Raw genomic sequence first — 26,667 nt, 5'->3', positions numbered from 1 at the left:
TTAATTTTTTAGTTTCTTTTACATCCTTCAAAACTTAATGCAAATAGAAGCAAATAGCAAGTATGGATTTTCATTTTTGCCCCCCTTTTTATTTTACCAAATAACGTGCTCTAAGCTGTGTTCTTCTGCAGCTTACCCTTTTTTTTCCACTTAACAGCGTACCTTAGAGATCTTTCCAGTCTTTTTCACTGCTGCATGGTTTTCCATTGTATGGATGCACTGTAATTCATCCAGTCCCTTTTTGCTGGACATTTGAGGGTGTTTCCAGCCTCACTATGAAAAACATGCTGTGGCGAATAGCTGTGTAAATTCGTCACTTCACACATGTGCAGGTGTTGGAGCAGGATAAATGACCGGAAGTGTGCGTCAGGGTGGGGTGGTGATATCTACACCATAGGTGCTGTAAGAGTCAAATGAGATAAAACATGTGAAAGGAAGGGGCAGGTACTAACATCCTCTTCTGGCTCATTTGTGGTTTTGATAGATCCTGTCAAACTGCTCTCCTCACTAGATGTACCAGTTTACTCCTCCACCAGTGTGGAGGAGAGGGCCTGTCCTTCTCAGCTTCCAGCTAGAGTCTGGAACTCTAGTCCCTTATTCTGCCTGTCTCTTTGCCACATGTATGCCAGTTAAGGGCTGATGCTGCCCCAGCCCCCCAACAATGCACATGTATAGACCCCTCTGTCCTGGCCTCCTGGTTCCTCATATTTCTTTTCTATACTTGAGACCACTGGACAGTCATTGGGCAGCCACCAACTTTCTGAGCAATCCCTTCCTGTGCCTCTAATGTTCCCTTTGCTTGCCCAGGACCCTAGTGGTTGCGGCTGTTTTACTCCTCTGCTGCCTTTGGTTTCTTGGAGTGGTCCTTTGTCTGGTTTGCTTGCTCTTTATACTTTTAAAATTGCTCCTGAAGGTACAGCAGCAGTTCCTTATTTTCAGCCCTCTGCCTTGGGGGACTTGAAAAATGACTTCTTGCTTTACATTGTTTCAGTGGGACTCTTTCCTGTCTGGGTTCCTTTTCTTGGTGTCTTGGTGGCAGCCCTTGCTGCCCCAGAATTTCAGTGCATCCTCCATCCTCGCATAAAAATTCTTTGGGGCTCTCCATTCCTATAAATAGTGTTCTGGAAGTTGCTTCCTTTCATTCTGATTCTCTTCAGACCACCTTTCACCAACATCTGCAGACGTTTTAGGAAATGCCCTTTTGTTATGAATAGCCTCACTTCTCACAATACTTTCCTTTGAACTTTTAAAAGTCAATTGTGGTAGTTTTTCTGAGCTAGTTGGGTGGGCTTTCCGTGATTATTTGTTGGGCAGGACTGAAATTGACTTGTGATTGCTGTTTTCCATTGTGTGATTCTTACAGACATACACTGTATTTGATAACAAATATGGGACCGTTTCATCTTGATCCTACAGGTGTACCATCATTTATCCTGAGGTGCATCAGTTCTCTAGGTGAAGGTGACTGTCTTATTCTTTATTAATTACTGACTGTCTCTGCAGTCACTGCTACTTTTCCATCCTTCATGAGGTTTTGAAATCACACTGTAGGCAGCACCCGCTACATGCCCAGCACCATGTCTGGTTAGACCTGCAGTTAAGACCCTTACAGAGGGCCTGTTTTGTGCTGGGCTCTGGGTACAGCACTAGCAGGGTAAGCAAGGTCCCTATCCTCACACAGTGTGTATGGCCCTTTACCTACATTGTCTTTTGCTCTTAATTTTTTCTTCAATTCCACGGTGTGTTACAGATGAAGAAACTGAGACCCAGATCACAACTAGTAAGTCATAAAATGGTGACCTCGGTCCACACGAGTCCAAGTCCAAAACCCATGTACTTTTCCTCTACTCCATGCCAAATCCCCATCTGATGTAGCGGGCTTCAGAGTTGTGAACACAAGGTGGAGTGGTGGGCTGAGGCTGGAGAGACCCAGGATCCTCTGCTCAGGTACACATTCAGACCACATGTGTTTATCAGGAAGGGTCTGCCCTGTGCTGGGCACTTCAAGTGACTTCCCCTGGGTCCTGCAGCACTTCTCTAACCCTTAGTTTCTGCTGTGGGGTGGGGAGTGGGGATGTCTGCATCACAGGTGTTGTAAGACTTGAGTGAGCTACAGCACATAAAAGGAAGAGGGCAGAAAATAACATTCTCTTTGACTCTATCTGAGAATGAATGAGGAACTACAGTTTGCAAGTTGACTCTTAGGACCAAGGGCCCTTTTTTAGAATACAGTTTTGGAATGTTTGTTCTTTTCCTTTTGAAGGTGGTGGATGGGACACAAAGGAGCAGTCACAGAACAGGGTAAAGTGTTCCACTTCTGGACCACAAGCCTCAAGGGTTAAACTTTGTTGACATGATGGAATTTTTTAAAGAGTAGCAGATCCCAGAGCCTGGGCCTCAAAGTAAGGCTCTCTGGGGAACCTCTGTTTAGAAACTAATCCTAAACCATTGAAGGGCTTGGAAACTGGAAAACAGGACTCTTTCTGCATCTCTCAGGCCTTTGGAATTGCTAATGAATACATGTCTAAATGTCCCTTATAATCTGGCTTCTGCATCTGGTCTGTTGGGTTCAGGGTCTAGTTTGGAACAGTGATGAAATTCCTCTGGCTACTGAACCAGATGTGGAACTGCCTTGTTAAACCGGTGTCTTCTTAGCTCAGGCCCTCACCATCCCATAGCAACAAGTGGAAATAATGCTTCTTCCTAAGTGTGGACATTCCTACGAGGCCTTACACTTTACAGAAGTCCTTCTGATACATTTGTCTTCCTAACAGTGCTGTGAGGCGCTTGATTTTTATATCCATTTATATCCATTTTGCAGATGAAGACATAGAGACAGATAAAATGATTTGCCCATGGTTTACTGGGCTCATGAAGTGGAGTCAGGAGTTGAACTTGGGCCTTCTGACATGGCCTCCTGTACTCTTCCCTGCCCTGTGGGAATGAGGTGGGAGATGCCCTGACTCAGGAAGCCTGTCTAGGAGCCCCTGTTCTGGTCAGTAGTTGTTTTAAAATTTTTAAATTTAATTAAAAAAATTTTGTTCATTCCAGTTCAGTGTGAGTATCCACTACATTCGCAGCACATCACTAGACTCTGGGGTGTTAGAGATGAATGAAACTGTCCCAACTTTCACGGAGCTGACATCTAAGCAGCCAGTCAGAATACAAAGCAAAATGCAGAAGAGGCCAGAACAGAGGAATAAACTCCAGGTTTTTGGAGCACTAAGGAAGGGAAGTAGGAAAATCTTCACAGAGACTTTGGCGTTTGAGCTGAGTTGTGAAGGGTGAGTGAACAGCATTTTAGAAAGGAGAATTTGGAAAGGCAAAATGTTCATTTTGACAGAGCTGGACCAAAGTTGGGAATAATTTGGCATGTTCTGGGCATATGTGATTCACTGTGGCCATAGTACAGTGTAGAACAGACGGTCTCAAACTTTAATGTGCCTAAGAGCCCCACCGGGGTACAGCCACTTTGAAAGGTTTGACCACTGTGCTCAGGTGATTTGCAGGCTATACTCTTGATGACTGTTGTTTGCTGTCTTCCTCAAACACAGCTTTGATTGGGTCCCTCTCCTGCTTCAGTGTGTCCTGTGTCAGTCAGGAGGCTTGGTGATAAGCAGCAGAAGCTGCCTCTGGCTAGCTCAAACAGAAAAGGAGTTTATTGGAAGGATGGTGCACAGACTGATCAGAAAACCTGGAGAGTCAGACTTGGAAAATGCGCTGGAGCCAAGGGCAGCTCAGCAGCAGAGTCCAGCTGAGGAGAGCCTGGAGCAACCTGTTTAGGACCGCGCTGCCTCAGCGATCTCTGCCTTGTCTCTGCTTCCTGGGGTCATTCCTGCAAGAGTCATGTTCCTGGTGGGATCATGCATTCATCAGAGCCGACCTGCAGGAAACCTTACCACCAAGACCACCCAGTGGGCGTTCTCCAAAAGGAAGATCAGGGTGCTGATGGGAGGGTCGGGTTGAAGGATGACAGACAAAACAAAAGTTGCAGATGTCCACTATGTTTTCTGTGCTATGCCGTATGGCACCGTTAAGGCCTTTCACAACTTAAGTGTAAGCAGCTCCACCTCTCCACTCTGTTCCATGTGCTGTCCGCTGCATCTCCTCCCAGGACATTTCCTGGTGCTGTGGTTTTGCTCAGACTGTTTCCTTTGCCTGCAATACATGTCCCTCTCTCTAACTCATGAAAGTCTCTTCACCCTTCTAGGCTCCACTTTCACTGCCTGCCAGGATGGGTCAGTCCTCTCTCTGCCCTCTGACAGCCCTTTCTTTGTGAGGCACCTGTCTGTTCTCGCCCTTGTCATAGTTTGTGGAGTTGGTTGGATTTCTCCGTCTTCCCTGTGAGGTTGGGGGTGGGAAGGGAAACGACACTTCGGAGCCCTTCCTCTATGCTGGGTCCCACTCCCGGCACTGCAGTGCACAGTTGTATGCGCGTGCTGGGTGGCTGTTTGTAGCATGATTTAATAACCTGCTTTGCAAGTATTATTTTTGTCCTTAGTTTGAGGGAGATTTGGGGGTGTGGTAATGAATGGAAGGGTACGTTGGTGAGTCGTTGGGGGTGTTTCACTTTTGCCTGAATGCTTTAAGGACTGAAAAAGGTTGAGATCCCCAGCTCTGGAGACTCTACCCACGGGAGGACAGTTCAGGTGAAGAAGTGGCTTTTGCCAGACATTGTGGACACTCAGTCACCTGGCATTATGTGACGCCAGGCCCTCGAACAGGATTGTGCGGGAGCGTTCCTTGGCATCTTACTCTCTGTTCCTCAACTTTTAGCCTCTTGTTCCAGGAGAGTGAAAGAGAGAACAGTGCGATGCGGGTGGGAGCAGACGAAGGGTTGGGAGCTACAGGACACCTGGGATGACACTCCTTCCCTTCCCCAGCTGGGGGTATTCGTTCTCATTTGAGAACAAGGCTCTTACTGAGCATCTGTCTGATGCCAGGCTCTGTCTGGTGACGTCTATGCAATAATAGAAACGAAGCATCTGTCCAGTATGGTGGCTAAGAGCTTGACTCTAAATCCCAGCTCTGCCACCTGCGGACTGCGTGACATTAGACAAGTTACTTTAGGTCTCTGTGCCTCATCTTCCTTGTGTGTCAAGTGGAGGCAATAATGGCATCCATCTCAAAGTGTGGAGATTAAGTGATGAAATCTGTGTGAAGTGCTTAATGTAATTGCTGACACATGGTAAGAGCTCAGGAAACATGAACAATTACTATACTATTTTTATTATTACTGCTAGTAATTGGCTTGAGTTTTTTCTTCTTAATTGTTGTTCTCAAAGTCTGTTCTTGACCTCTTTCTAAAAGCAAGCATTTCAAAGTAATAAATGGAATAAGATGGACAGCCTTTCAAACGGGGAGTGTCAACAAATCTGATGCCTTTAATTTGGTGTTGGGTAAGGGCTGGAGGCCTGGGTTCCCGGCCAGGACACAGGGTGGGACTGTCGCATGAGTGGGGACATTCTAGAGCCCAGTTGCTGTGAGGTGGGGCAGCCCCAGGGGTGGAGGGACTCCTGAGAGGAAGCCCCCCAATGTGCTTGTTGGGGCGACTTCTGGAGCAGGGTGCCTGCAGAAAGAGCACCGGGCCTGGGCGAGGGTGGAGGAGGCTCCTGCCCCAGCCTGCCGCTCGCTGACTCACCTGCCTCGCACCCCCTCTTTGGACTTGGGCTTGTTTCTTCCTGTGTAACAAGCCCTACCACCATCACCCCTTTCAGGCACTTCTGTGCCAGGCACTGTTCTGAGTGCTGTGCATAGAGTAACTCATTTAAAAGAGTGCTTGAAGCTACCTCATGGGGTGATTTGAATTGTATACCGCGACGTGTGGAGCTGCTAGCAAGGTGTTAAAAGCAGAAACAACTGGGGACTTCCCCGGCGGTCCGGTGGTTAAGACTCCGTCCTTCTAATACATGGGGCTCAGGTTCAGTCCCTAGTCAGGGAACTAAGATCCCGCATGCCACGTGGCATGACTTACGACTGGGTGACACTGCTAATGAAGTTCTTTTCTAGTAAAGAAAAATAAATCACATTTAAACTTTGTCTATAAATACACCCATACTCACACACAAACATGAGATAAATCGCAGTAAAAATCAACAACAGAAGCTTTTTAAGCAACATACTCCCAACAGGTTCCTCTTGCATCATGTGCCGTTTTTCATCCCAGCACTCAGCAGCTGGCCCTGGCGAGTGTTTACACAGGGTTTCTTTGCCAGAACATGTGCCTCTTGAAGGTGTTCAGTTTTGTGTCTGGCACATGGTAGGCTAAGTTAATGTTTGTTGAGTGCATGTCTTAAGGGATGTGTGTTCATTGATTTGTTATTTGTTTGAAGAAAGAGAGGTGTTCTAGAAGGGAGCATCTTGTCAAGGCAGAAGGTCTCATTTGGAGAATAATTTAATAATTTGGGAGGGAGGTATACTTGCAAAATGCAGTCAGGCAAAAATCTCTCTACTGCCCCATGAGTCAGTTACATGGGTGTTGCCCTGAGATGAATCTTCTTCCATTAACATTGAACTTCATATTGAGAGTAATGAGACGGATTACATTAAGTGCCCCCCTCCACACACACCCAGATTCCCTGTACTTTACTGTCTCTCCAGGTCTGTCTTGCATCTTTCTCCCAAGTTGTAAAATCCAAGAAATGTTTGTTTTGTAGGGAAAATAGAGTGCATAGAGGGGAGACTCAGACAAACCTAAATACAGATATAAATTCAGATCTCAGCCCAGCCACTTTGTAGCTTACATGAGAGGCTTGTGAAAGTAGTTTAACTTCTCTGAACCTTATTTTCCTCACTTGTAAAGTAGAATAATAATACTAGCATCTGGGTTTGTGTAAAGTGCTAAGTAGGTATCAGTGATAGCTGATTATCATGTTGTTCACATAGAATCAATATGAAATTAATTTAATTTTAGTCATAACCACCTTCTGTGCATTTAAATAAAATATGAACTATAAATTTGATTTCTAATTAGAAAATAAGTTTTATTAGCTTTGTCACTGAGTTGTTTTTGCTTTTAAACATCAGTAATGTGACTGTTGGCTTTTATTCAGAGGTTAAATTGGAATCTAACCTGGAGAGATGTCCCTTTTTCAAATGTTACGATAAAAAGAAACTATGAAAAAGTCAAATACATTTTATTACGTGCTGGACATATTTCTGTATATTAATATGCATCCATTGGAGTTTGGATTATTCCCATATTTATAAATAAAGAAACAGTCTCAGGGAGAGTAATGAATTTTCCAAAGGCAGCACAACAATTACATCACTAGATTCACAACCCAGTGCTGCTGATTCCACAGCCAGTTCTCTCTGAATTTAAACTTGGGAATCCCCATGCTGTTTGGCCTTCCAGTTAAGTCTTGGTTTACCTGTTTGACCTCCTGCTTTTCTTCTTTAATATGATTCTTTGCCACACTTCCTTCACACAGTCCCTAAGAGATAGGTGGCCTGTTTCCCAGTTTTCATACATAACCAGAACTCTTTTTTTTTTTTTTTTGCGTTACACAGGCCTCTCACTGTTGTGGCCTCTCCCGTTGCAGAGTACAGGCTCCAGATGCGCAGGCTCAGCGGCCATGGCTCACGGGCCTAGCCGCTCCACAGCATGTGGGATCTTCCCAGACCGGGGCACGAACCGGCATCCCCTGCATCGGCAGGCGACTCTCAACCACTGCGCCACCGGGGAAGCCCGATGCCGATTTTTTTAACTACCAGAGTGCTTAGTGCCTGGAGAGGTACAGGGGAGTGGAAGATTTTGTCTAGGTGCTTGTAGAACACAAGGTATAAGAAAAGCATTAAAAGGCTTCCCAGGTGGCACACTGGTTGAGAATCCGCCTGCCAAGGCAGGGGACACAGATTCGAACCCTGCTCCGGGAAGATCCCACATGCCACGGAGCAACTAAGCCCGTGCGCCACAACTACTAAGCCTGTGCTCTAGAGCCCATGAGCCATAACTACTGAGCCCACGTGCCACAACTACTGAAGCCTGCTTACCTAGAGCCCGTGCTCTGCAACAAGAGAAGCCACCGCAATGAGAAGCCTGCGCACCACAACGAAGAGTAGTCCCCGCTCTCGCAACTAGAGGAAGCCCGCGTGCAGCAACGAAGACCAAATGCAGCCAAAAATAAATAAATAAATTTTAAAAAAAGAAAAGCATCACAAAAATATATCTTACTGTATGTAATATGGCAAAATAAAATTTTTTAAGGTGAAAAACATAACTCTTATACTAATATATCATCAGCACATACCAAAGATTTATTAACATTATTGAGAAAACCAGCAGGATGACCAGGCTGGATTCAAGGGGAAAGTAAGAAACTGATATTTACATAGTTGGAAAGAAATAAGATTGCAAATTTAGATGCATAACTGGTTAATGTCCTACAGGGCAATAAAAACAAAGCTTTCAAGGTTATCTTTTTTACCAGAGAGAAATCATTTGCAACTTGTTTATTTTCTACATGAGAACATCTAATTTTACAGAATGTGTGCCTAATCAGTAGTAAATAGGAAGTCAGACAACTTTATGTTTCTGTAGAGCATCAGATGACCTTTAGAGCATTGTCTAAACCAGAGTTTAGGCAATGCTCTGGTATGACTTTAAAGAGAACTGTACTTTTTTTTTTTTTTTTTTGGCTGTTTTGGGTCTTAATTGCTGTGCTGGGGCTTCCTCTAGTTGCGGCGAGCGGGGGCTACTCTTGGTTGCGGTGCGCGCCGCTTCTCATTGCGGTGGCTTCTCTTGTTGCGGAGCACGGGCTCTAGGCGCGTGGGCTTCCGTAGTTGTGGTGCACGGGCTTAGTTGCTCCGCAGCATGTGGGATCTTCCCAGACCAGGGCTCGAACCCGTGTCCCCTCCATTGGCAGGTGGATCCTTAACCACTGTGCCACCAGGGGAGCCCAGAACTGTACTTTTTTTAATTTCCCATATTTTCAAGTTTTAGACTTTTTTTCTTAACAAATAAATCACAGTTGGGTTCAAGATCTAAAAGATGGCTGGATCTGAGGTAGAAAAGAGTCCTTGGTGGAAGAAATTGTGAGTCATTTTGAAATGGAATTGTGCAGTTAAAGGAAGAGGGCTGTAACAAGCAGAAAGGGTAAGGCTGCCTCCCCCACCCCACAAAGGCATGTGCCAAAAAGGAAGGGAGTGGGTATTTTTCCAGGCTGGATGATGAGCTAAGGTGAATGGGAAGTGAAATCCCCTGGAGTAGGAGGGAGCAATTGGTAGGAAGCTACCAGTTGGTAGGAATTGGTAGGAAGCTCATGTTCAAGAAGTTTGATTTGCTTTGAAAGACTGTTGGACCAACAAGATACTCAAAGAAGACGATTGTCACTGGGTTGAAGGCTGCGGTTGAAATCAAGGCAGGGTATGGAAGTGGAGCAAAGAGATAACTCTGTGATACTACGGAAGGAGACCTGCCAGGAATTCATAGCGAACTCACGGCAGCGGAAAGAAGAAGAAAGAGCAATTGAAGGTAGTGCCAAAGATCACTCTCGTTTGATTGAAACTCAAGAGCTGGCTCGGGTCTCCTGCTGTGTTGGACCAGAGAAGCCAGGACCGGCCAACTGAGCTGGGGCCCTCTGGGGCTGCCCCTGATACCCAGCCTGGGCAGGTGGCGAGAGAGCCAGACAGAGCAGACCAGAGGCCATTTGAGAATGACTTGGCTTCTCTTTGTGTTTTCTTTTTCTCTTAATTTTCAAATGTTTTATTTTATTATGTAATACTTGATATGTGCAAAGGAATATATGACGCATTTGTGTGTGTTGTGGAACACAAGCACTTAAGAACCCCACCTCCCCACCCCGTTTCCCTTTGTGGTTTCTTTGCCAGTAAAAAGAGTTTACTCATCCCTCGCTTAAAATATAGGATGCCCAGGTCACTAGTTTGTCATCCTGTGTCATTCAGTGCCTCCTCCAGACTCCCTTTCCCCAGGATGGTGACCCAGAATTCCCTTGAAGTATACAATTGTGTCCCTGTGCTCTGAGCTTCTTACCAAATGGCTGTGCCTCCTGGTGTTTGAGTGGAACAATTTTAAGGCAGCAGTTTGCCTGCTGTAACTGTCCCCCTGTTCCTTCTGTTATTGCTTGCATTTCAGGGCTTCTGGGTTGAAGGGTGTGGTTGACAACCCAGCTCCTTACCTGCCCCTCTGGGTGACTTGAACGGGGATAATTGATGTTTTACGTCCTGGGAAAGCAGTGGTGATCACAAACAGCAAGATGGTGGGAAAACGAAGAGTTATCTTACCATTGACCCTCAGGCTTGATATGGGTCTACATTTTACTTCATTTTTTTTAATTTTAAGATTCTTTAATTATTAGAAAAAAATCATCCTAGGAGGGGAGACAGGATCGTCAGCTTGAAAGCAGGATACTTGTTGCTCAAGAAGGATTCTTGCTGGATATTAGATTTTGTGTTTACCTCCCTCTCCCCCACGGTTGTGGTCCATCTCACTCCCAACAGCCTTACACACATCACACACCATGCTTCTGTGTTCGTAGGTTTGTTGGGCAGACCTAATGTGAAAGATGAAATGAACAAAAGTAACTGAAGAAAGTTTAGGTCAATATCCTTAGGATCTTTGGGAGGAGGAACAGAAACCATGTAATTTTACTGCACAGGATTGAAATTGTTCTGCTGTAATGGAACATACACATTCCTAAAAATTACCGCATTATGCAAAATTACACAGTAAAAACCACAGGGCTTATGGGGAAAGTGGGGTTAGGGTCATAACACTCAAAAACTTCATAGGTGACCGGAAAAGAGAGAGAAAAAATAAGTAGGCATTCTAAAAAAAGATAGGGAGGTACAAATTACCATGTATAAAATAACTAAACTACAAGGATATATTTATTGTACAGCACATGGACTATAGCCAATATTTTATAATAACTTTAAATAGAGTATAATCTATAAAGATTTTGAAATCACTGTGTTGTACATCTGAAACTCACATTGTAAATCAACTATAGCCCAATAAAAAAATTAAAATTAAATGGTAAAAATAAATAAAAAATAAGATAAGACCCCCTAAACAGCACAGTTTTACAGATGTTAAGTGGCTAAGAAATGTATAACTACCACAATAAATGTAGCACTCTACCTTAAAAAAGACCTGAGGTTTGCTTGTGGAAGTAGGCGTTGGAAGGTTATAGCTCGCAAGTTATTGTGAAGTGATGGAAGGAAGGCTTTCTGAAGTCGGATGGAAATTTCTGACCCCAGATGTAGAGGGTTACAGCTCATAACGCACGCAGGTGATCTGACAGCTGGTGGATGTTTGAAATGTGTGCGTTTTTTGTTTTCCTGTGTGGCTCATTTCAGCTGGGTATGGTTTTTTGCATTTTTTAGTGTTTCTTTCATGCATAAGTAAACACGAAATTTATGTTATGCCCAAATTATTCCCTAATACATCCAATGCATTGGAACAAATCTGAATTTTCCAAAAAAAAGTCAATGCAAAACTAACTGTCAGAAACCACTGTGTATAACATGTACTAGCTAATAGTAAGTGCCAGGCACTGTGCTGTAGATTCTATGTGAATTATCTCTCAACAACATGACGAGTTAGATATAATTGTTAGCCACATTTTATAGGTGAGAAAACTGTGGCTCAGAGAGGTAAAACTTGCCCCAGGTTACAGCGCTAGGCCAGGGTAGCTCTCAGTGAGTATGCCATTCTCTTTCCTGAGCAAAAAAACAAAACAACAACAACAACAAAAACCCAACAAAGTGGGGCAAATATTTGCAAATATATAAGAACGAGCAAATATCCATAATGTACGAAAGTTTTTAAAATCACTAAAAAGAGACAAACAGCCCAGTAGAAAAATGAACAGAGGTCAAGAGCAGGCAATTTACAAAGAAGGAATACAAATGGCCAGTAAAATGGGGGGGGTGATGTTTGACCTCATTTAATACGCATTCATGTAAATTAGAACAATTAGATGTTGTTTTTTCCAACTATCAAATGGACAGAAATATTGGGTTGGCCAAGAAGTTCGTTCGAGTTTTTCCATAAGACGTTACAGAAAAACTTGAACTTTTTGGCCAGCCCATTAAATGCGGGGAAACACTGGCAAGCATATAGATTGTTGTAACCTTTCCAAAGTATATATACCTGTCATTTGACCCAGCCATTTAATTTCTAGAAATTTATCCTAAGAAAATAATCAGATAAATGGGAAAAGATGCTTGTTCAAAGATTTTTGTCAGTGTTGTTAATAATGGTGAAAAGATGAAAGCACTCATCCATCATCACTAAGTGGTTAAAGTCTGGTGCATTAATATAATACAATACAATGTATTGTTCCCAAAGGGAGCAGGGACAAAATAGCATCTTCAGCGTGATCCCATTTTTGTAAAACCATCCCATACATGTGCACACTTGTGTTTGCAAGCAAGCCTTGTATAGGAAGAAGTCTGGAAGGATACACATCAAAACATTGGCGGTAGATGTCTCAGGGTGGTGGAATTGCTGGATGATTTTTTTTTTTTTGGCTGTGTTGGGTCTTTGTTGCTGCACGAGGACTTTATCTAGTTGCGGGGAGCGGGGGCTACTCTTCTTTGCGGTGTGTGGGCTTCTCATTGCGGTGGCTTCTGTTGTTGGGAGCACGGGCTCTAGGCGCGTGGTCTTCAGTAGTTGTGGCATACGGGCTCAGTAGTTGTGGCCCACAGGCTCAGTTGCTCCATAGCAGGTGGGATCTTCCCAGACCAGGGCTCGAACCCGTGTCCCCTGCATTGGCAGGCAGATTCTCAACCACTAAACCACCAGGAAAGCCCTGCTGGATGATTTTTATTTTTTCATTTAACTTTTTTCTACATTTTTTGGTAGTGAAGGTTACTTTTATGATTTAAAAAAGAAAATTATTTTAAAACATTGTCTAACACAAGATCCATAATAAATTCAAAATATAAGAATAAATGACTTCTGTAAAAGTAGTTCTTCTGGCACCTAACAGGGCTAGGTAACAAATACCCACTGAAAGAATTTTTGACTGACTGCGGTTTGGAGACAGCGTTACCCCATTTGGGGCTTCCGATTCTTTATTCTTGACCAGAATTAATCTGACCAGATTTCGAATTACCTCATTCTGAGGTAGATGCCACTAGACTGAGCCAGACACAGTGGCTTATGTTACCTCTAGGTCGCGAGCTCTGTAAAGTACAAGTGAACTTGGGGTCTCCTTGGATGAAGCCTGAGACTGTCAGGCACAGGTGACAGCCGGAGCCTCTAATTTTGGTTACGTGATCAAAACCCAGATATAGTTTCTTGGGGCCCAGCCTACTTTATCAAGCAACTTAGATCTTAGTTTATGAAGCAGCTAAACACAGGAATGTGGCTTGGTGGGGGAGGGTGGCTGACAGGAGTCCCCCCTCAAGGTGAGCTGGGGTTTGCAGGCCCTGGTGGGCGACCCAGCTCCAAGGAGGCCCGTGTCTGGCCTTCCATGTCTAGCCAAACTTCATTTTCAAACCTCCATAAAAACTGCCTTGGGCTTCCCTGGTGGCGCAGTGGTTGAGAGTCCGCCTGCCGATGCGGGGGACACGGGTTCGTGCCCCGGTCCAGGAAGATCCCACATGCCGTGGAGCAGCTGGGCCCGTGAGCCATGGCCGCTGAGCCTGCGCGTCCGGAGCCTGTGCTCCGCAACGGGAGAGGCCACAACAGTGAGAGGCCTGCGTACCGAAAAAAAAAAAACAAAAACTGCCTTCTCCCAGGCCTCCTTCTCTAGGTTTCATGGCTCTCTGCAGACACGAGAGCCTGTCTGTCCGTAGCACACGAATGATTGAATGATGGGAACAGGAAGAGCCAGGAGATGTGGGGAGCTCCCGAGGTGTAGCCCCCAGGTACTGAGCAGATCTGCGCCTGGGTGGGCCTCGTTCCACTTACCGGGGCCTCCCCTTCTCTGTCACCGCAGACCAGACGGGTCCCCGGGAGGCCCAGCGTGCCTGCTGCAGCAGTGGCTCAAAGAACCTCTTCATTATTTCTTCCTTCAAATGCTCAGTCTTAACAGCTCCTCTGTGCCCCTCAGCCCCGTGCCCATCTGCCTGGCTGGAGATAGCTCCCTGGAGCTCCTCATGTGTGGGTCGAAAAGGATTTTTTTTTTAAATTTAAGCAGTCGCATTCCATCTGCCTACACACACTTAACCTGCTTTGTGAACTAAGCTTTGTGACCTCCGTACATTACTTCACCAGCCAGACCATGTCTCCCCAACAAAAGGTTCTAGAGAGCACTCGACAGGATAAGTGGAGCTGAGTGCCTGTTTAGTGGGGCTTCAGAAGCACCACTGACAGGGACCTTTGTAAGGGTCTGCCCCCACCAAGCACTGTGCATCAATTTTCTTATTAATCCTCACCACAAAGAAGCCAAGTGAGTCTTCTTGTGGCAGCCTCCTGTAAGGAAACGAGGGTGTAGAAAGAAGTGACTTGCCCACGTTCACACAGCTGATTAGATGGGCCCTTTGAGACCCACCTAGTGCCAAAGCCTGTGCCCATCTACCCTCTGGCCTCTTTTGCCCTCCTTAGCTTTCCATGGCTTAGAACAATCAGCCAGGGAGTGATGTTCTTTTGGCTCACAAAGTAGTCCTCTGTGTTGATTCCCCAGAGTCAGGATTTTATGGGAGTTCTGGAAAGCTCAACGAATTATTAGGTTTCTCTTAATTTCTTAAAGCATTTTATAATATTGTGTTGTGCTTGGAATGTGTCAGCACCAAGTTGTGTTTTGTTTAAATTTTGTGCTGAGTTTGAGGGTATTTCTTAGTTTAATCATGTACAAGGAATTGGAATTTGTTGGTACAGGTTACAGTATCTGTGGCATTCTGCCCATTTCTCCCTCCCACAGCTGACGGCTGAGTGGGGACAGAGCAGGGTGTCGAGGTGTTGGTAAATAACACCACCGTGTAGTCATTGAATCTTGTGAGATGCAGTCTCGCCAGCAGGTTGAACTGACTGAACACTGAACATGCTGAACTGCTAAGCTCCAGTTATCCTGTGTGGAGGTCGTGCTAGAAACCCCTGGTAGCTTTCTGCTCGCCTAACATAAGACTCTTTATAGCCCAGATTCCTCCCCCTCACACACACAGACACACACACACACACACACACACACACACACACACACACACACTGCTAGAAACCTGGGAGGGACTTGCTGGTGGAGGTTTGACGAATGAATGGAGACAGTGTTTGGGGGCTTTGTTTTTCGTTTTTGTTTGTTTTTTCTTTTTGGTGACCAAATCAGAGCATCCTGCAGCCTTGAGGGTTTTGAGAGGAGGGTGCCGGAGTTTAGGAACAAGCAGTAGCTTTTTGGGAATGTGTTGGAGAGGAAAGGGGAGAGAATGTGGACAGGGGAGAGAATTGTAGATCTGAACATACCTGGGTCAAAGTTGAGGCCCCAGACTCCTAATGGGGAGCAGCCCTACGGGGAGGAAGGAGTCATGAGAGATGAGTTGTTAGTTGTGGATTAAGTTCGATTTGGGTGAACCATTGGGAGGATGAAGCAGGGGAAGAGGCCCTCTGGGCTGGGAATTTAGGGGTCCTGGGTACTTGGAGCATGATCTGCCAATAGAAGGCGGCATGATCTTCAGCGGACACATCCCCTTGGCTCCACAGGCTCCTTGCCCAGAGGAAAGGGGCACAGCCAGAGGGGTCCAGGGCCTGGGCTGTTCTGCCCTGACCTTCTGACAGTGAAGGCACTGGGGTACAGTCGAAGAAGGCGAGGCTGGGAGGCAGAGAACTGGTTCTAATCCTTGCTGTGCCCCGATGAGCTGTGTGACCTTGGCCGAGTTATTTCCCTGTCCTGGACTTCGTGTATCATCTTTCCATCCATTCCACCTCTAAAGTTCCATGACTTGGAGGCCATCAACTTTATCATCCCCGAGTGTTCCTGAGGGTACCAACAGTGCCCAGGGATATGCCCATCTTGGAGAGAAGGCCCAGAGTCTGCCTGTGGTGAGGAGAGTTGGGGTCTGGGGACTCCCCTGCCATGGGAAGCAGTGCTGAGACTGGAGGTGGCCTCACAGTACAAGGCTGCTGAGCTCCAAAGACTCAGGACAGCAATACCCCAACCGTAAAATGTGACCAGCTGTACCCTCCAAGAGGAACAGTCACCCTGCACAGAGGTAGCTCCTCTTAGGCCTGGTACAGACAATGAGGAAAGTGGGTAGAACAAGCCTGGAGGTGGTGAGGAGGGAGAAGAGCATCAAGCAAGTGAAGTCCTGTCCCACTCCCCCATGAGAGAGAGGCGACCCATCTCTGCAGTGTCTTGGGAAAGCTATTGGATTTTCATGCCTCGGTTTCTTAAGCAAATTTGAAAGTTAATAGATATTTTGGTTGGCAGTAGAATTACTCCTTTCCATTTGCTCACAGAGATGCTGCAGTTTGTCAGCAATCAAGTGGGAGAGTTCCCTGACTTGTTCTCAGAGCAGCTGTGCAGCTCCTTCCCTGGCGGTGGTGGAAGTGGCAACAGCGGCAGCAGCAATGGCAGCAGCAGCGGTGGCGGAGCCGGAGCCGGGGACCCCTCGGTGCAGCGGTCCTTCAGCCAGGTCCCGTTACCTTCCTTCTCGCCCTCGGCTACCTCCCCCCAGGCTCCAGCCCTACAAGTCAAGGCTCCCCCCACCGCGGTTCCCCCTCCGCCAAGGGCAACTCCCGTTCTTCAGCCCCGCCCCCAGCCCCAGCCCCAGCCTCCAGCTCAGCTGCAGCAGCAGACAGTAATGATCACCCCGACATTCAGCACCGCTCCCCAGACGAGGATCATCCAGCAGCCTTTGATATACCAGAACGCAGCTACCAGCTTTCAAGGTGACTCAGAACTCAGATGTAATAGCGATTGGTTGGTTCAAAAGTTTTTGTGCCAGTTTGCAGACACTTCCGAGGTAGACTGTAAATAGTTCTGCCCTCTCTGGGGATGACACAGCCTATCAACTTGGCCCTGTCTGAATGAGGTTTCAGTAGCTGGCCGTAAGCATAGTGGTGCAGGAACACATTCGGTCTCTTCAAATACCTTAATGTCTACTGTGCCTGTTTCAAGGATGCGTGGTCAGAGACTCCAGCGGGCACAGTAGCCACAGGGATGTCCTGGTAACTAGAGGTGGGAGCTTGAATAAAATTAGTCTTGAAACTCACCCAGGTACCAGGAAGATCTCAGCACCTGTAGGTTGAGAACCATTCATCCAGGAGACATCTCCTGAGCGTCCACTGCAGAGAAGAGTACTCCTGTTAACATAGGTGCCGTGTCTCCGACTGGCGGGCCTCACAGTAGGCCCTCGGTGTGTGCTGAGTGAATGAGGGACTTTCTGTGTTGTGCTGTGTCCCAGCACCTTTTCATCAGATTGCTCTCTGACCCTGTGGGGACCCCTGGGTGGGGTTAGTATTGCTCTACTAATTTCAAAGAATCTGACAGGTCTTTAATGGGCTTCAAGGGTTTAGGGGCTGGGGGGAGGCCACAAAGCGAGAAGCTGAGACCCTCATCCCAAAGTGCACCTTCCATTCACTTCACGGGAGGAAATGAAGCCCCAGGGAGTTGGCTCTCAACACCTGCTAACTCCCTTGCTGGGTGCAGTCACTTGCTGATTAGCTTCTCTCACCTCCACCCCAGCATCGGAGTAATGAAATAATTTGTACTCGTTCCCTCAGAAATTGATGCAGCCCTTATGGGATGTTCTTGTCATCTAGACCAGCTTGTAAATGGCTGTGCACATCTTCTTCAGCAACAGGTGGGGAGTTGGGATCGTTAGGAGGCACTCCAGCCTCGGTTATTGCCACAGCTACGGTGACAGAATGCATTCCTCGTCCACGTGACCTTTTTTCTTCTCTTTTCCCAAGTCCTTCAGCCTCAAGTCCAAAGCCTAGTGACATCCTCCCAGGTGCAGCCGGTCACCATCCAGCAGCAGGTGCAGACGGTGCAGGCCCAGCGGGTGCTGACGCAGACAGCCAATGGCACGCTGCAGACCCTCGCCCCAGCCACGGTGCAGACAGTTGCTGCGCCCCAGGTGCAGCAGGTCCCGGTAGGTGGCTGACAAGAATTCAGGGAGGCCTTGGTTGGGGCTCTTGGCCGGCCTGTGGTTGAAGATGTGGTCTACGTGCTAAGCAGGACCAGCGGAGTGTGAGGGAGTAGCTTGCAGGGCAGGTAGGGGCACCTGGACCTTACGAGACACCCGTGAGACCTGGCAGAGAAGACGTCTGCAGATGCACACTGGCACCCACCTAAACTCAGTAAATGCTGGTGTATTAACTCATTTACACATGTAATGGGTATAAAACTGAAAAGAAATGTGCCAGAATGTTCTTAAGGTGTGTATCATAGTGGACTGTATTTCTAACTAATGAAGTAAGTTAGCTTTAAAAAACAATCCAGTTTTACCATTTTTGCTTCCCAGCCCTTTTCCTCACATTCCTAAGTTTGTCCACAATCAGGTCTCTCTTCCTTCCACTGTCCACCCGAGCCATGCTTGCTCTGCCCCGGCTAGGCCGCTGGCATTGCTCTCCTCAAAGCCTTTCAGCCTTCCAACCCAGACCCTCTTTAGCTGTACGCCTTCTCCCCGGCAACCCAGTAATCAAGCTACATTCTCAGTTTTATGAAAATTTTATTTTCTCATTCTTTTCTGGAGGGTCTGTACAGGAAGAAGTAATGCAAAATAGAAAAGTAATGCTACCTTCCTTTTCCTTTTCTTCCTTTTCCATCCAGGTCCTGGTACAGCCTCAGATCATCAAGACAGATTCCCTTGTTTTGACCACACTGAAGACAGATGGCAGCCCTGTGATGGCCGCAGTCCAGAACCCAGCCCTCACTGCCCTCACCACCCCCATCCAGACAGCTGCCCTTCAAGTTCCGGTAAGAGCTGCCCCCCACCCCACCCCCACTTCTTGGGGGTTTTAGGCCTCAGAGATGGTAACGAAGCCTCCAGATACTGAATAGATGTGGCAGCTCTATGCAGTGTGTCAGATTGCAAAATTACCCCATTTTAGGTTTTTTTTCCCTTAAGAAGTACCAGCACTGAATGTTATGTGGGAGTACTAGGGTTTATGAGGGGCAAGAGAGGAACAGCAGAGGAGCCCCAGTTTCTGGGCAACAGCTCCACACAGGACCATCTGCCTCTTAGGTCCTGCTGATGGAGGTTTAGCTTCTGAAGGACCCTAGGCCCCCCAGGAAGGGAGGGGCTCCAAGGTGGGGTACATGAAATGCACCCATACTTCAGTTGTAGGGTCTTGGCCACTGTCTCATCTTGTGGCAAGAGAGTCTGAGAGAAAAAGTGATCAGAATTCAAAAGCAAGCCTTACTCATAAAAGCCAAGAACTAGAAACAACCCAACTATCCATCCAAAAAGAACTATTGATACCTACAACTACGTGGCTAAACCTCAACAATAGTACACTGAGCAAAAGATGCTTATCACAGAGAGTTCCTGCTGATGATTCCATTTATACAGAGTTCAGGAAGATGGTGCTGGAAGTCAGAGCATGATTACTGCTCTGGGGGAAGGGGCATGAGGGAACTTTCTAAGGGGATGGAAATGGTCTGTGTCTTGGTCAGGGTTACCTTGGTTACACACATTGTATGCATACATCACAATTCCATTAAGCTGTACACTTAAACTGTGTGCTTTTTACTATGTGTGAATTATTTCTTGATGACTAACGAAGTTAAGAAGCTTTTTGTGTGTTCATTGGCCATTTGGATATTGAGGCCATTTGTTGAAGAAAATAAAACTAAAAGTAGTGAAAACAGAAACAAAGAGCAGGCAAAGCAGATTTGAGGGGAAAACAAGGGGAAGCCTCTCTAGTTGGTCTGTTTAATAAAATGGCTCTGATTTTCACTTCTGCCCTTGAGCTTTTTGATGGGCAAATCGTATAAGGAAATGCAGTAAGTTAACTTCACCGTCATGTGAGAGGAAAATACGTGCCATACACCAGGAGAAAGTTCTGTGGTTGGTGCATTGTATGCGAGCTCAGAGGTGGCTAATGGGTCGACAGCAAAGCAGGAATCACATGACGTGTTTCTGGCATCCCTACATCAAAGGTTGGTGTGTATCCACATTAATGCTGTTGTGGCACATGACTAATCAACAGTGACTCTGAAAGGGGCACAGTACCTGAGGTACCACGGCTCCTAAGGCTTCTGGACTTAATTAACCCAGGAAGGGTGTCAGGCTATACAGCGTTTTCAGGTGATGCCACGTGGCCAGGGCCAGTGGGTTTGTGTTGCGAGGTTGCTTTACTCAGGCTAACCAAGTGGTCATTCTGCCCTTGTGTCTGTTCTAGACCCTGGTGGGCAGCAATGGGACCATTCTGACCACAATGCCTGTGATGATGGGACAAGAGAAAGTGCCCATTAAGCAGGTACCTGGAGGAGTCAAGCAGCTCGAGCCCCCCAAGGAAGGAGAAAGGAGGACGACACACAACATCATTGAGAAGCGGTATCGCTCCTCCATCAATGACAAAATCATTGAGTTGAAGGACCTGGTCATGGGGACAGATGCCAAGGTAGGTGCCAAGCAAAATGTTATTTCATGCCCCATCATCTCCCCTCTATCTGTCTTTGCTGCAGGAATTTAGGGAAGACCCAGGCCCAGGCTGAGTGAATGCAAGAATAGTTAAAGGTGCTCTCTTACTAAAGCATCTTGGTGTTTTGAAATTCCAGGATTATAAAATATTAACTGTTGGGTGTTGGTAAGGCCGTGGCCTGCCTGGACCTTTGAGTCTGCTCTGCAGTGGTAGTGGCCACCACCACCTCCACTACCACCACCGTGTCGCAGACACCTACTGCTCACTGATGGCCAGATACACAACCGTGTGTACATCTGAGGCAGCTGATGGCATTTTTGGCATATGTTTAATTGTATTCAGGGATGGCTAACAATATTTTAACCTTTTAGGGAGGAGGAAAAATGGAGATTGGATCTTTGACAAAGAACAAATAGAGGAAATTGGTTTTTCATAAATTTCTGGTGTTTCAATGAATGTACCTTTTGGCTTTGGCACATAGGAGATTTTTTTTACCTGTTGTCTGTTTATCTTTACCTCTATTTTGAAAGAAAATATAATTTTCCTTGTAGCCTACAAATCTGAAAGGTACTAATAAACCTTTACTTAAGATAACCAGCCAACAGTACTCTGGTTTTTTGTTTGTCATTTGTTTTCCTTAAAGTTTGTTTTGATGCTAGGATTATCATAGGAAGTAGGAGTAGCAGCTAATATATAGTGTTACTGTGTGCCAGGCCAGAGGCTAAACTCTTTACACATATTAGCTCATTTAATCCTCATGGCAAGCCTATGACTCATATACTATCATTATCCCTATTTCACGGAGGAGGAAAGTGAGGTTCAGAGATGTTGAGTAACTTGTCCTGGGTTGCACAGCTAAGTAGTGGGAGAGTCAGCATCTGAACTCAGCACCTCCCACTCCAGAGCCCGAGCTCTGGGCCTCTGCTCTCTTCACTGCAAGCTGGTCTGACGCCACCGTGTTTTTCACCCGTCTTCCTTCCCAGATGCACAAGTCTGGCGTTCTGAGGAAGGCCATTGACTACATCAAATACTTGCAGCAGGTCAATCATAAACTGCGCCAGGAGAACATGGTGCTGAAACTGGCAAATCAGAAGAACAGTAAGTGTGCTCGTTGAGAAAAGGGTTTCAGACTTTCCGGTTATAGTAGAAGTCCTGTGCTGGGCACCGGGCAGGGTCCACTGTTGTGTAAAAGGTGCCTTCAGGGGTGAAGCAGGAGCAGGGGCTGTGCATCCCTCACCTAGCCCAGCTCCAGCCCAGGTGGGGTGCTATAAAACGGACCGTTTGCCAGGTAGGGTTTTCTTTACAGAGCTCTTGAAGGGCATTGACCTAGGCAGCCTGGTGGACAATGACGTGGACCTGAAGATCGATGACTTTAATCAGAATGTCCTTCTGATGTCGCCTCCGGCCTCCGACTCAGGGTCCCAGGCAGGCTTCTCCCCCTACTCCATCGACTCTGAGCCAGGAAGCCCTCTATTGGATGACGCAAAGGTAATGAGCTTTTGAAATCCCCTGACCCCTGGAATCTCTCCCATCTCCCCGAAGTTAATAGTGGGGAGGCTGCAGACAGCGGTCCAGGTCAGGTGTTCAGAGGCCCTGGGCTGGAGAGGAACGAGAATTCTGTGAAATTAGCCACGTACTGGAGAATAAAGAAAAAGAAAGCTGACTCTGTATGGGGATACAACCTCCGGTTTTACTGGTCCTTGCTGAAAGGGCCCATCAGAGGGGAATAATGGCCAAATCCAGCATGGGAACACACAGCGGCTGTTGTGCGGAGCCAGGAGTTGCTGGAGGCGCCTCATCGCTTCCCTCGCCCATAATGAGCCTGGCAAGACCACTTTGTGAGCTTGATCAGTTGGGTTAGGATGATGCTGCCTCTGGGTCCTCTTTGGGAAATGATTACAATTTGCAGTCTAATAGATAACATTCCTACCAAGGGCCTTTAATTGTGGAAGAAAGCCCCTGGCAATTCTTGTTTAATGGAATTCGTTAAAAGAGGCTCAAGCCTAATGATCTTCCCAGGAGCCTGTGGAGACCACTGGGGTTTGTGCTGTATTTTGGCATTGGCAGTTTCTGGCCTCAAAAGCACAGAGTTCCCTTCTAGCATAAGTTTTTTTTTTTTTTTTTAATTTATTTTATTTGTTTATTTTTGGCTGCGTTGGGTCTTCTTTGCTACGCGAGGGCCTTCTCTAGTTGTGGCCAGCGGGGACCACTCCTCGTCGCGGTGCACGGGCCCCCCACCACGGTGGCTTCTTTTGTTGCGGAGCACAGGCTCTAGAGCGCAGGCTCTCAGTAGTTGTGGTGCACGGGCCCAGTTGCTCCTTGGCATGTGATCTTCCCGGACCAGGGCTCGAACCTGGGTCCCCTTCACTGGCAGGCGGATTCCCAACCACTGTGCCACCAGGGAAGCCCCTAGCATAAGTTTTTGATCAGACCATTTATTGTATCATGTACTTAATTTTATTAAGGAAGCTCTATTTTTGAAATATTTTATAAATGTGATTCTGCTTGGTAACAAAAGGCCACGTGACATATACGTTGAATTAGATAGGTGTCTGAATCCTCAGAAGAAATTTTCAAATGGTTTAAAAATACTGAAAACAAGTTGTGTGGGATGTACACCCTGGGAGTCAGCGGAGATCTGGTTCCAGTCTCCCTCCCTCCTTAGGCTCCCTGGGCAGGCAGGGCCTCTGCCTCCAGTTCTCCCTCTATAAAACTGGGGAGAAAACAAAACAATGTTGTGGTTTTAGATATAGGCAAGCGTCTGGGAATTCCCTGGCAGTCCAGTGGTTAGGACTCCACACTTTCACCACTGAAGGCCCAGGTTCAATCCCTGGTTGGGGCACTAAGATCCTATTAGCTGTGTGATGTGGCTTAAAAAAAAAAAAAAAGAATAAGCAAGCTTCTGTAAATAGGTTCATACTAAAGTATGGTCTTTAATCAACTTTGAGGTGTAATTTATATGTGATACAGTGCACCTATTTTACTGTATCGTGCAGTATGATGAGTTTTAACAAGTGTATACGCTTATGTAACTCACAGTAATCAAGATATAGAGTAAAAAGCTGAAAGCGTTTCTTCCAAGATCAGGAACAAGGCAAGGATGCCCACTCTCACCACTTTTATTCTACATAGAATTGGAAGTCCTAGCCACAGTGATCAGACAAGAAAAAGAAATAAAAGGAATCCAAATTGGAAAGGAAGAAGTAAAAGTGTCACTGTTGGGCATCTCTGGTGGCATAGTGGTTGGGAGTCTTCCTGCCAATGCAGGGGACATGGGTTCAATCCCTGGTCCGGGAAGATCCCACATGCCACGGAGCAACTAAGCCTGTGTGCCACAACTACTGAGCCTGCCCTCCAGAGCCTGCAAGCCACAACTGCTGAGCCCGTGTGCCACAACTACTGAAGCCCGCACACCTAGAGACCATGCTCCGCAACAAGAGAAGCCACCGCAATGAGAAGCCTGTGCACCGCAAAAAAGAGTAGCCCCCACTTGCTGCAACTAGAGAAAGCCCGCACGCAGCAACAAGGACCCAATGCAGCCAAAAATAAATAAATAAACAAACAAAAAAAAAACTGTCACTGTTTGCAGATGACATGATACTATATACAGGAAATTCTAAAGACACCTTCAAAAAACTGTTAGAACTAATAAATAAAATCAGTAAGTTTGCAGGATACAAAATTAATATACAGAAATCTGTTACATTTCTGTACACTAACAACAAAGTATCAGAAAGAGAAATGAAAAACAATCCCATTTACAATTGCATCAAAAAGAAGAAAATGTCTAGGAATAAATCTAACCAAGTAGGTAAAAGACCTGTACTGGAAAATCTATAAGACATTGATGAAAGAAATTGATGACAACACAAACAGATGGAAAGGTATATTGTGCTCATGGGTTGGAAGAATTAATACCATTAAAACGACCATATTCCTCGAAGCAACCTACAGATTCAGTGCAATCCCTGTCAAAATACCAAAGACATTTTTCACAGAACTAGAACAAATAATTCTAAAATTTATGTGGAAACACAAAGGACCCTAAATAGCCAAAACAATCTTGAGAAAGAACAACAGAGCTGGAGGTAGCACATTCCGTGATTTCAGACTACAGTAATCAAAACAGTGTGGTACTGGCACAAAAACAGACACATGATCAATGGAACAGAATAGAGAGCCTAGAAACAAACCCATACTTAAATCTATGACAAAGGAGGCAAGAATATACAAAGGGGAAATGACAGCTTCTTCAATAAATGGTGCTGGGAAAATGGGACAGCTACATGCAGAAGAATCAACTGGACTACTTTCTCACACCATCTACAAAAATAAACTCAAAATAGATCAAAGACTTAAATGTAAGACCTGAAACCATAAGACTCCCAGAAGAAAACATAGACAGTATGCTCTTTGTTATTGGTCTTAGCAATTTTTAAAAATTAATTAATTAATTTTAATTTATTTATTTTTGGCTGCGTCGGGTCTTTGTCGTTGCGTGTGCAGGCTTTCTCTAGCTGCAGCGAGCAGGGGCTACTCTTCGTCGCGGTGCATGGGCTTCTCATCACTGTGGCTTCTCTTGTTGCGGAGCACGGGCTCTAGGCGCACGGGCTTCAGTAGTTGTGGCACACGGGCTCAGCAGTTGTGGTTTGCAGGCCCTGGAGTACAGGTTTGGTAGCTGCGGCGCATGGGCTTCATTGCTCTGCAGCATGTGAGATCTTCCCGGACTGGGGCTCGAACCTGTGTCCCCTGCATTGGCAGGTGGATTCTTAACCACTGCACCACCAGGGAAATCTGGTCTTAGCAATTTGGGAGGAGCTGTGTCTCCTCAGGCAAGGGGAACAAAAGCAAAAATAAACAAATGGGACTACATCAAATTAAAAAGCTTTTGCATTGGGACTTCCCTGGTGGTCCAGTGGTAAATAAAGAATCTGCCTTCCAATGCAGGAGACACGGGTTCGATCCCTGGTCGGGGAACTAAGATCCCACATGCCACTGGGCAACTAAGCCTATGCGCCACAACTACTGAGCCCACGCATCTCAACTAGAGAGGCTGCATACCACAAACCACAAAACCCATGCGCTCTGGAGCCCAAACGCCACAACTACAGAGCCCAAGTGCTCTGGAACCTGCGCCCCACAACTAGAGAGAGAAAAACCCACACGCCACAACTAGAGAGAAGCCCACACGCCACAACGGAGAGCCCGCGCACCACAACAAAAAGATTCTGCGTGCCACAACTAAGACCTGACGCAGCTAAAAATAAAAATAAATTAAGAAAAAAAAGAGAGTAAACGGATGTAACCCTAAAAAAAAACAAAAGAAAAACCTTTTGCACAGCAAAGGAAACTACCAACAAAACTAAAAGGCTACCTACTGAATGGAGGAAGGTATTTGCAAACAATATATCTAATAAGGGGTTAGTATCCAAAATTTTCAAAGAAGTCATACAACTCAACATCAGAAAAACCCCCAAACAAACAACAATTTTAAAATGGGCAGAAGACATGAATAGACATTTTTGCAAGACATATAAATGGCCAACAGGCACATGAAAAGATGCTCAACATCAGGAATTCCCTGGTGGTCCAGTGGTCAGGACTCCGAGCTTCCATTGTAGGGGGCATGGGTTCAATCCCTTGTCAGGGGACTAGATCCTGCATGCCACAACTAAGATTTCTCATACCGCAACTAAAAAGATCCCACATGCAGCAACGAAGATCCTGAATGCCACAACTAAGACCCGGCACAGCCAAAGAAATAAATATTAAAAAAAAAAAAAAAAAGACATATGCACCCCTGTGTTCGTTGCAGCATTATTTACAATAGCCAAGATAAGGAAGCAACCTGAGTGCCCAGGAATAGATGAGTGGATAAAGAAGATGTGGTATATATGCAATGAAATATTAGCCATAAGAAAAGAGTGAAATCTTGCCATTTGTGACAACGTGGATGGACCTAGAGGGTATTATGCTAAGTGTAATAAAAGAGACAGAAAATGATAGGTGTTGGTGAGGATGTGGAGAAAAGGGGACCCTCATGCACTATTGGTGGAAATGAAAATTGATACAGCCACTATGGAAAACAGTAGGAAGTTTCCTCAAAAAATTTGCAATAGAACTACCATCCAATCCAGCAATTCCACTTCTGGGTATTTTTCTGAAAGAAA

At 46.0% G+C, this 26,667-nt stretch overlaps 1 protein-coding gene across 2 annotated transcripts in view; it reads left to right on the top strand.

The window, feature by feature from the left end:
• Positions 1-26,667, top strand: part of SREBF2 (sterol regulatory element binding transcription factor 2) — a 60,561-nt gene that overhangs the window by 5,922 nt on the left and 27,972 nt on the right. The window contains exons 2-7 of one of the 2 annotated variants that reach the window (XM_033865935.2): positions 16,364-16,795; positions 17,819-18,000; positions 18,681-18,827; positions 20,255-20,476; positions 21,481-21,595; positions 21,804-21,985. In XM_033865935.2, the coding sequence (XP_033721826.1) occupies positions 16,364-16,795; positions 17,819-18,000; positions 18,681-18,827; positions 20,255-20,476; positions 21,481-21,595; positions 21,804-21,985 (1,280 nt within the window). Of the gene's footprint in view, positions 1-16,363; positions 16,796-16,849; positions 17,710-17,818; positions 18,001-18,680; positions 18,828-20,254; positions 20,477-21,480; positions 21,596-21,803; positions 21,986-26,667 lie in introns of those variants that run through there. The other variant, XM_033865936.2, reaches the window with a different exon arrangement.

This window comes from Tursiops truncatus, chromosome 11 (assembly GCF_011762595.2).
Source record: "Tursiops truncatus isolate mTurTru1 chromosome 11, mTurTru1.mat.Y, whole genome shotgun sequence".
Classification (NCBI taxonomy): domain Eukaryota; kingdom Metazoa; phylum Chordata; class Mammalia; order Artiodactyla; family Delphinidae; genus Tursiops; species Tursiops truncatus.
This window is presented reverse-complemented; position numbering and strand designations above follow the sequence as displayed.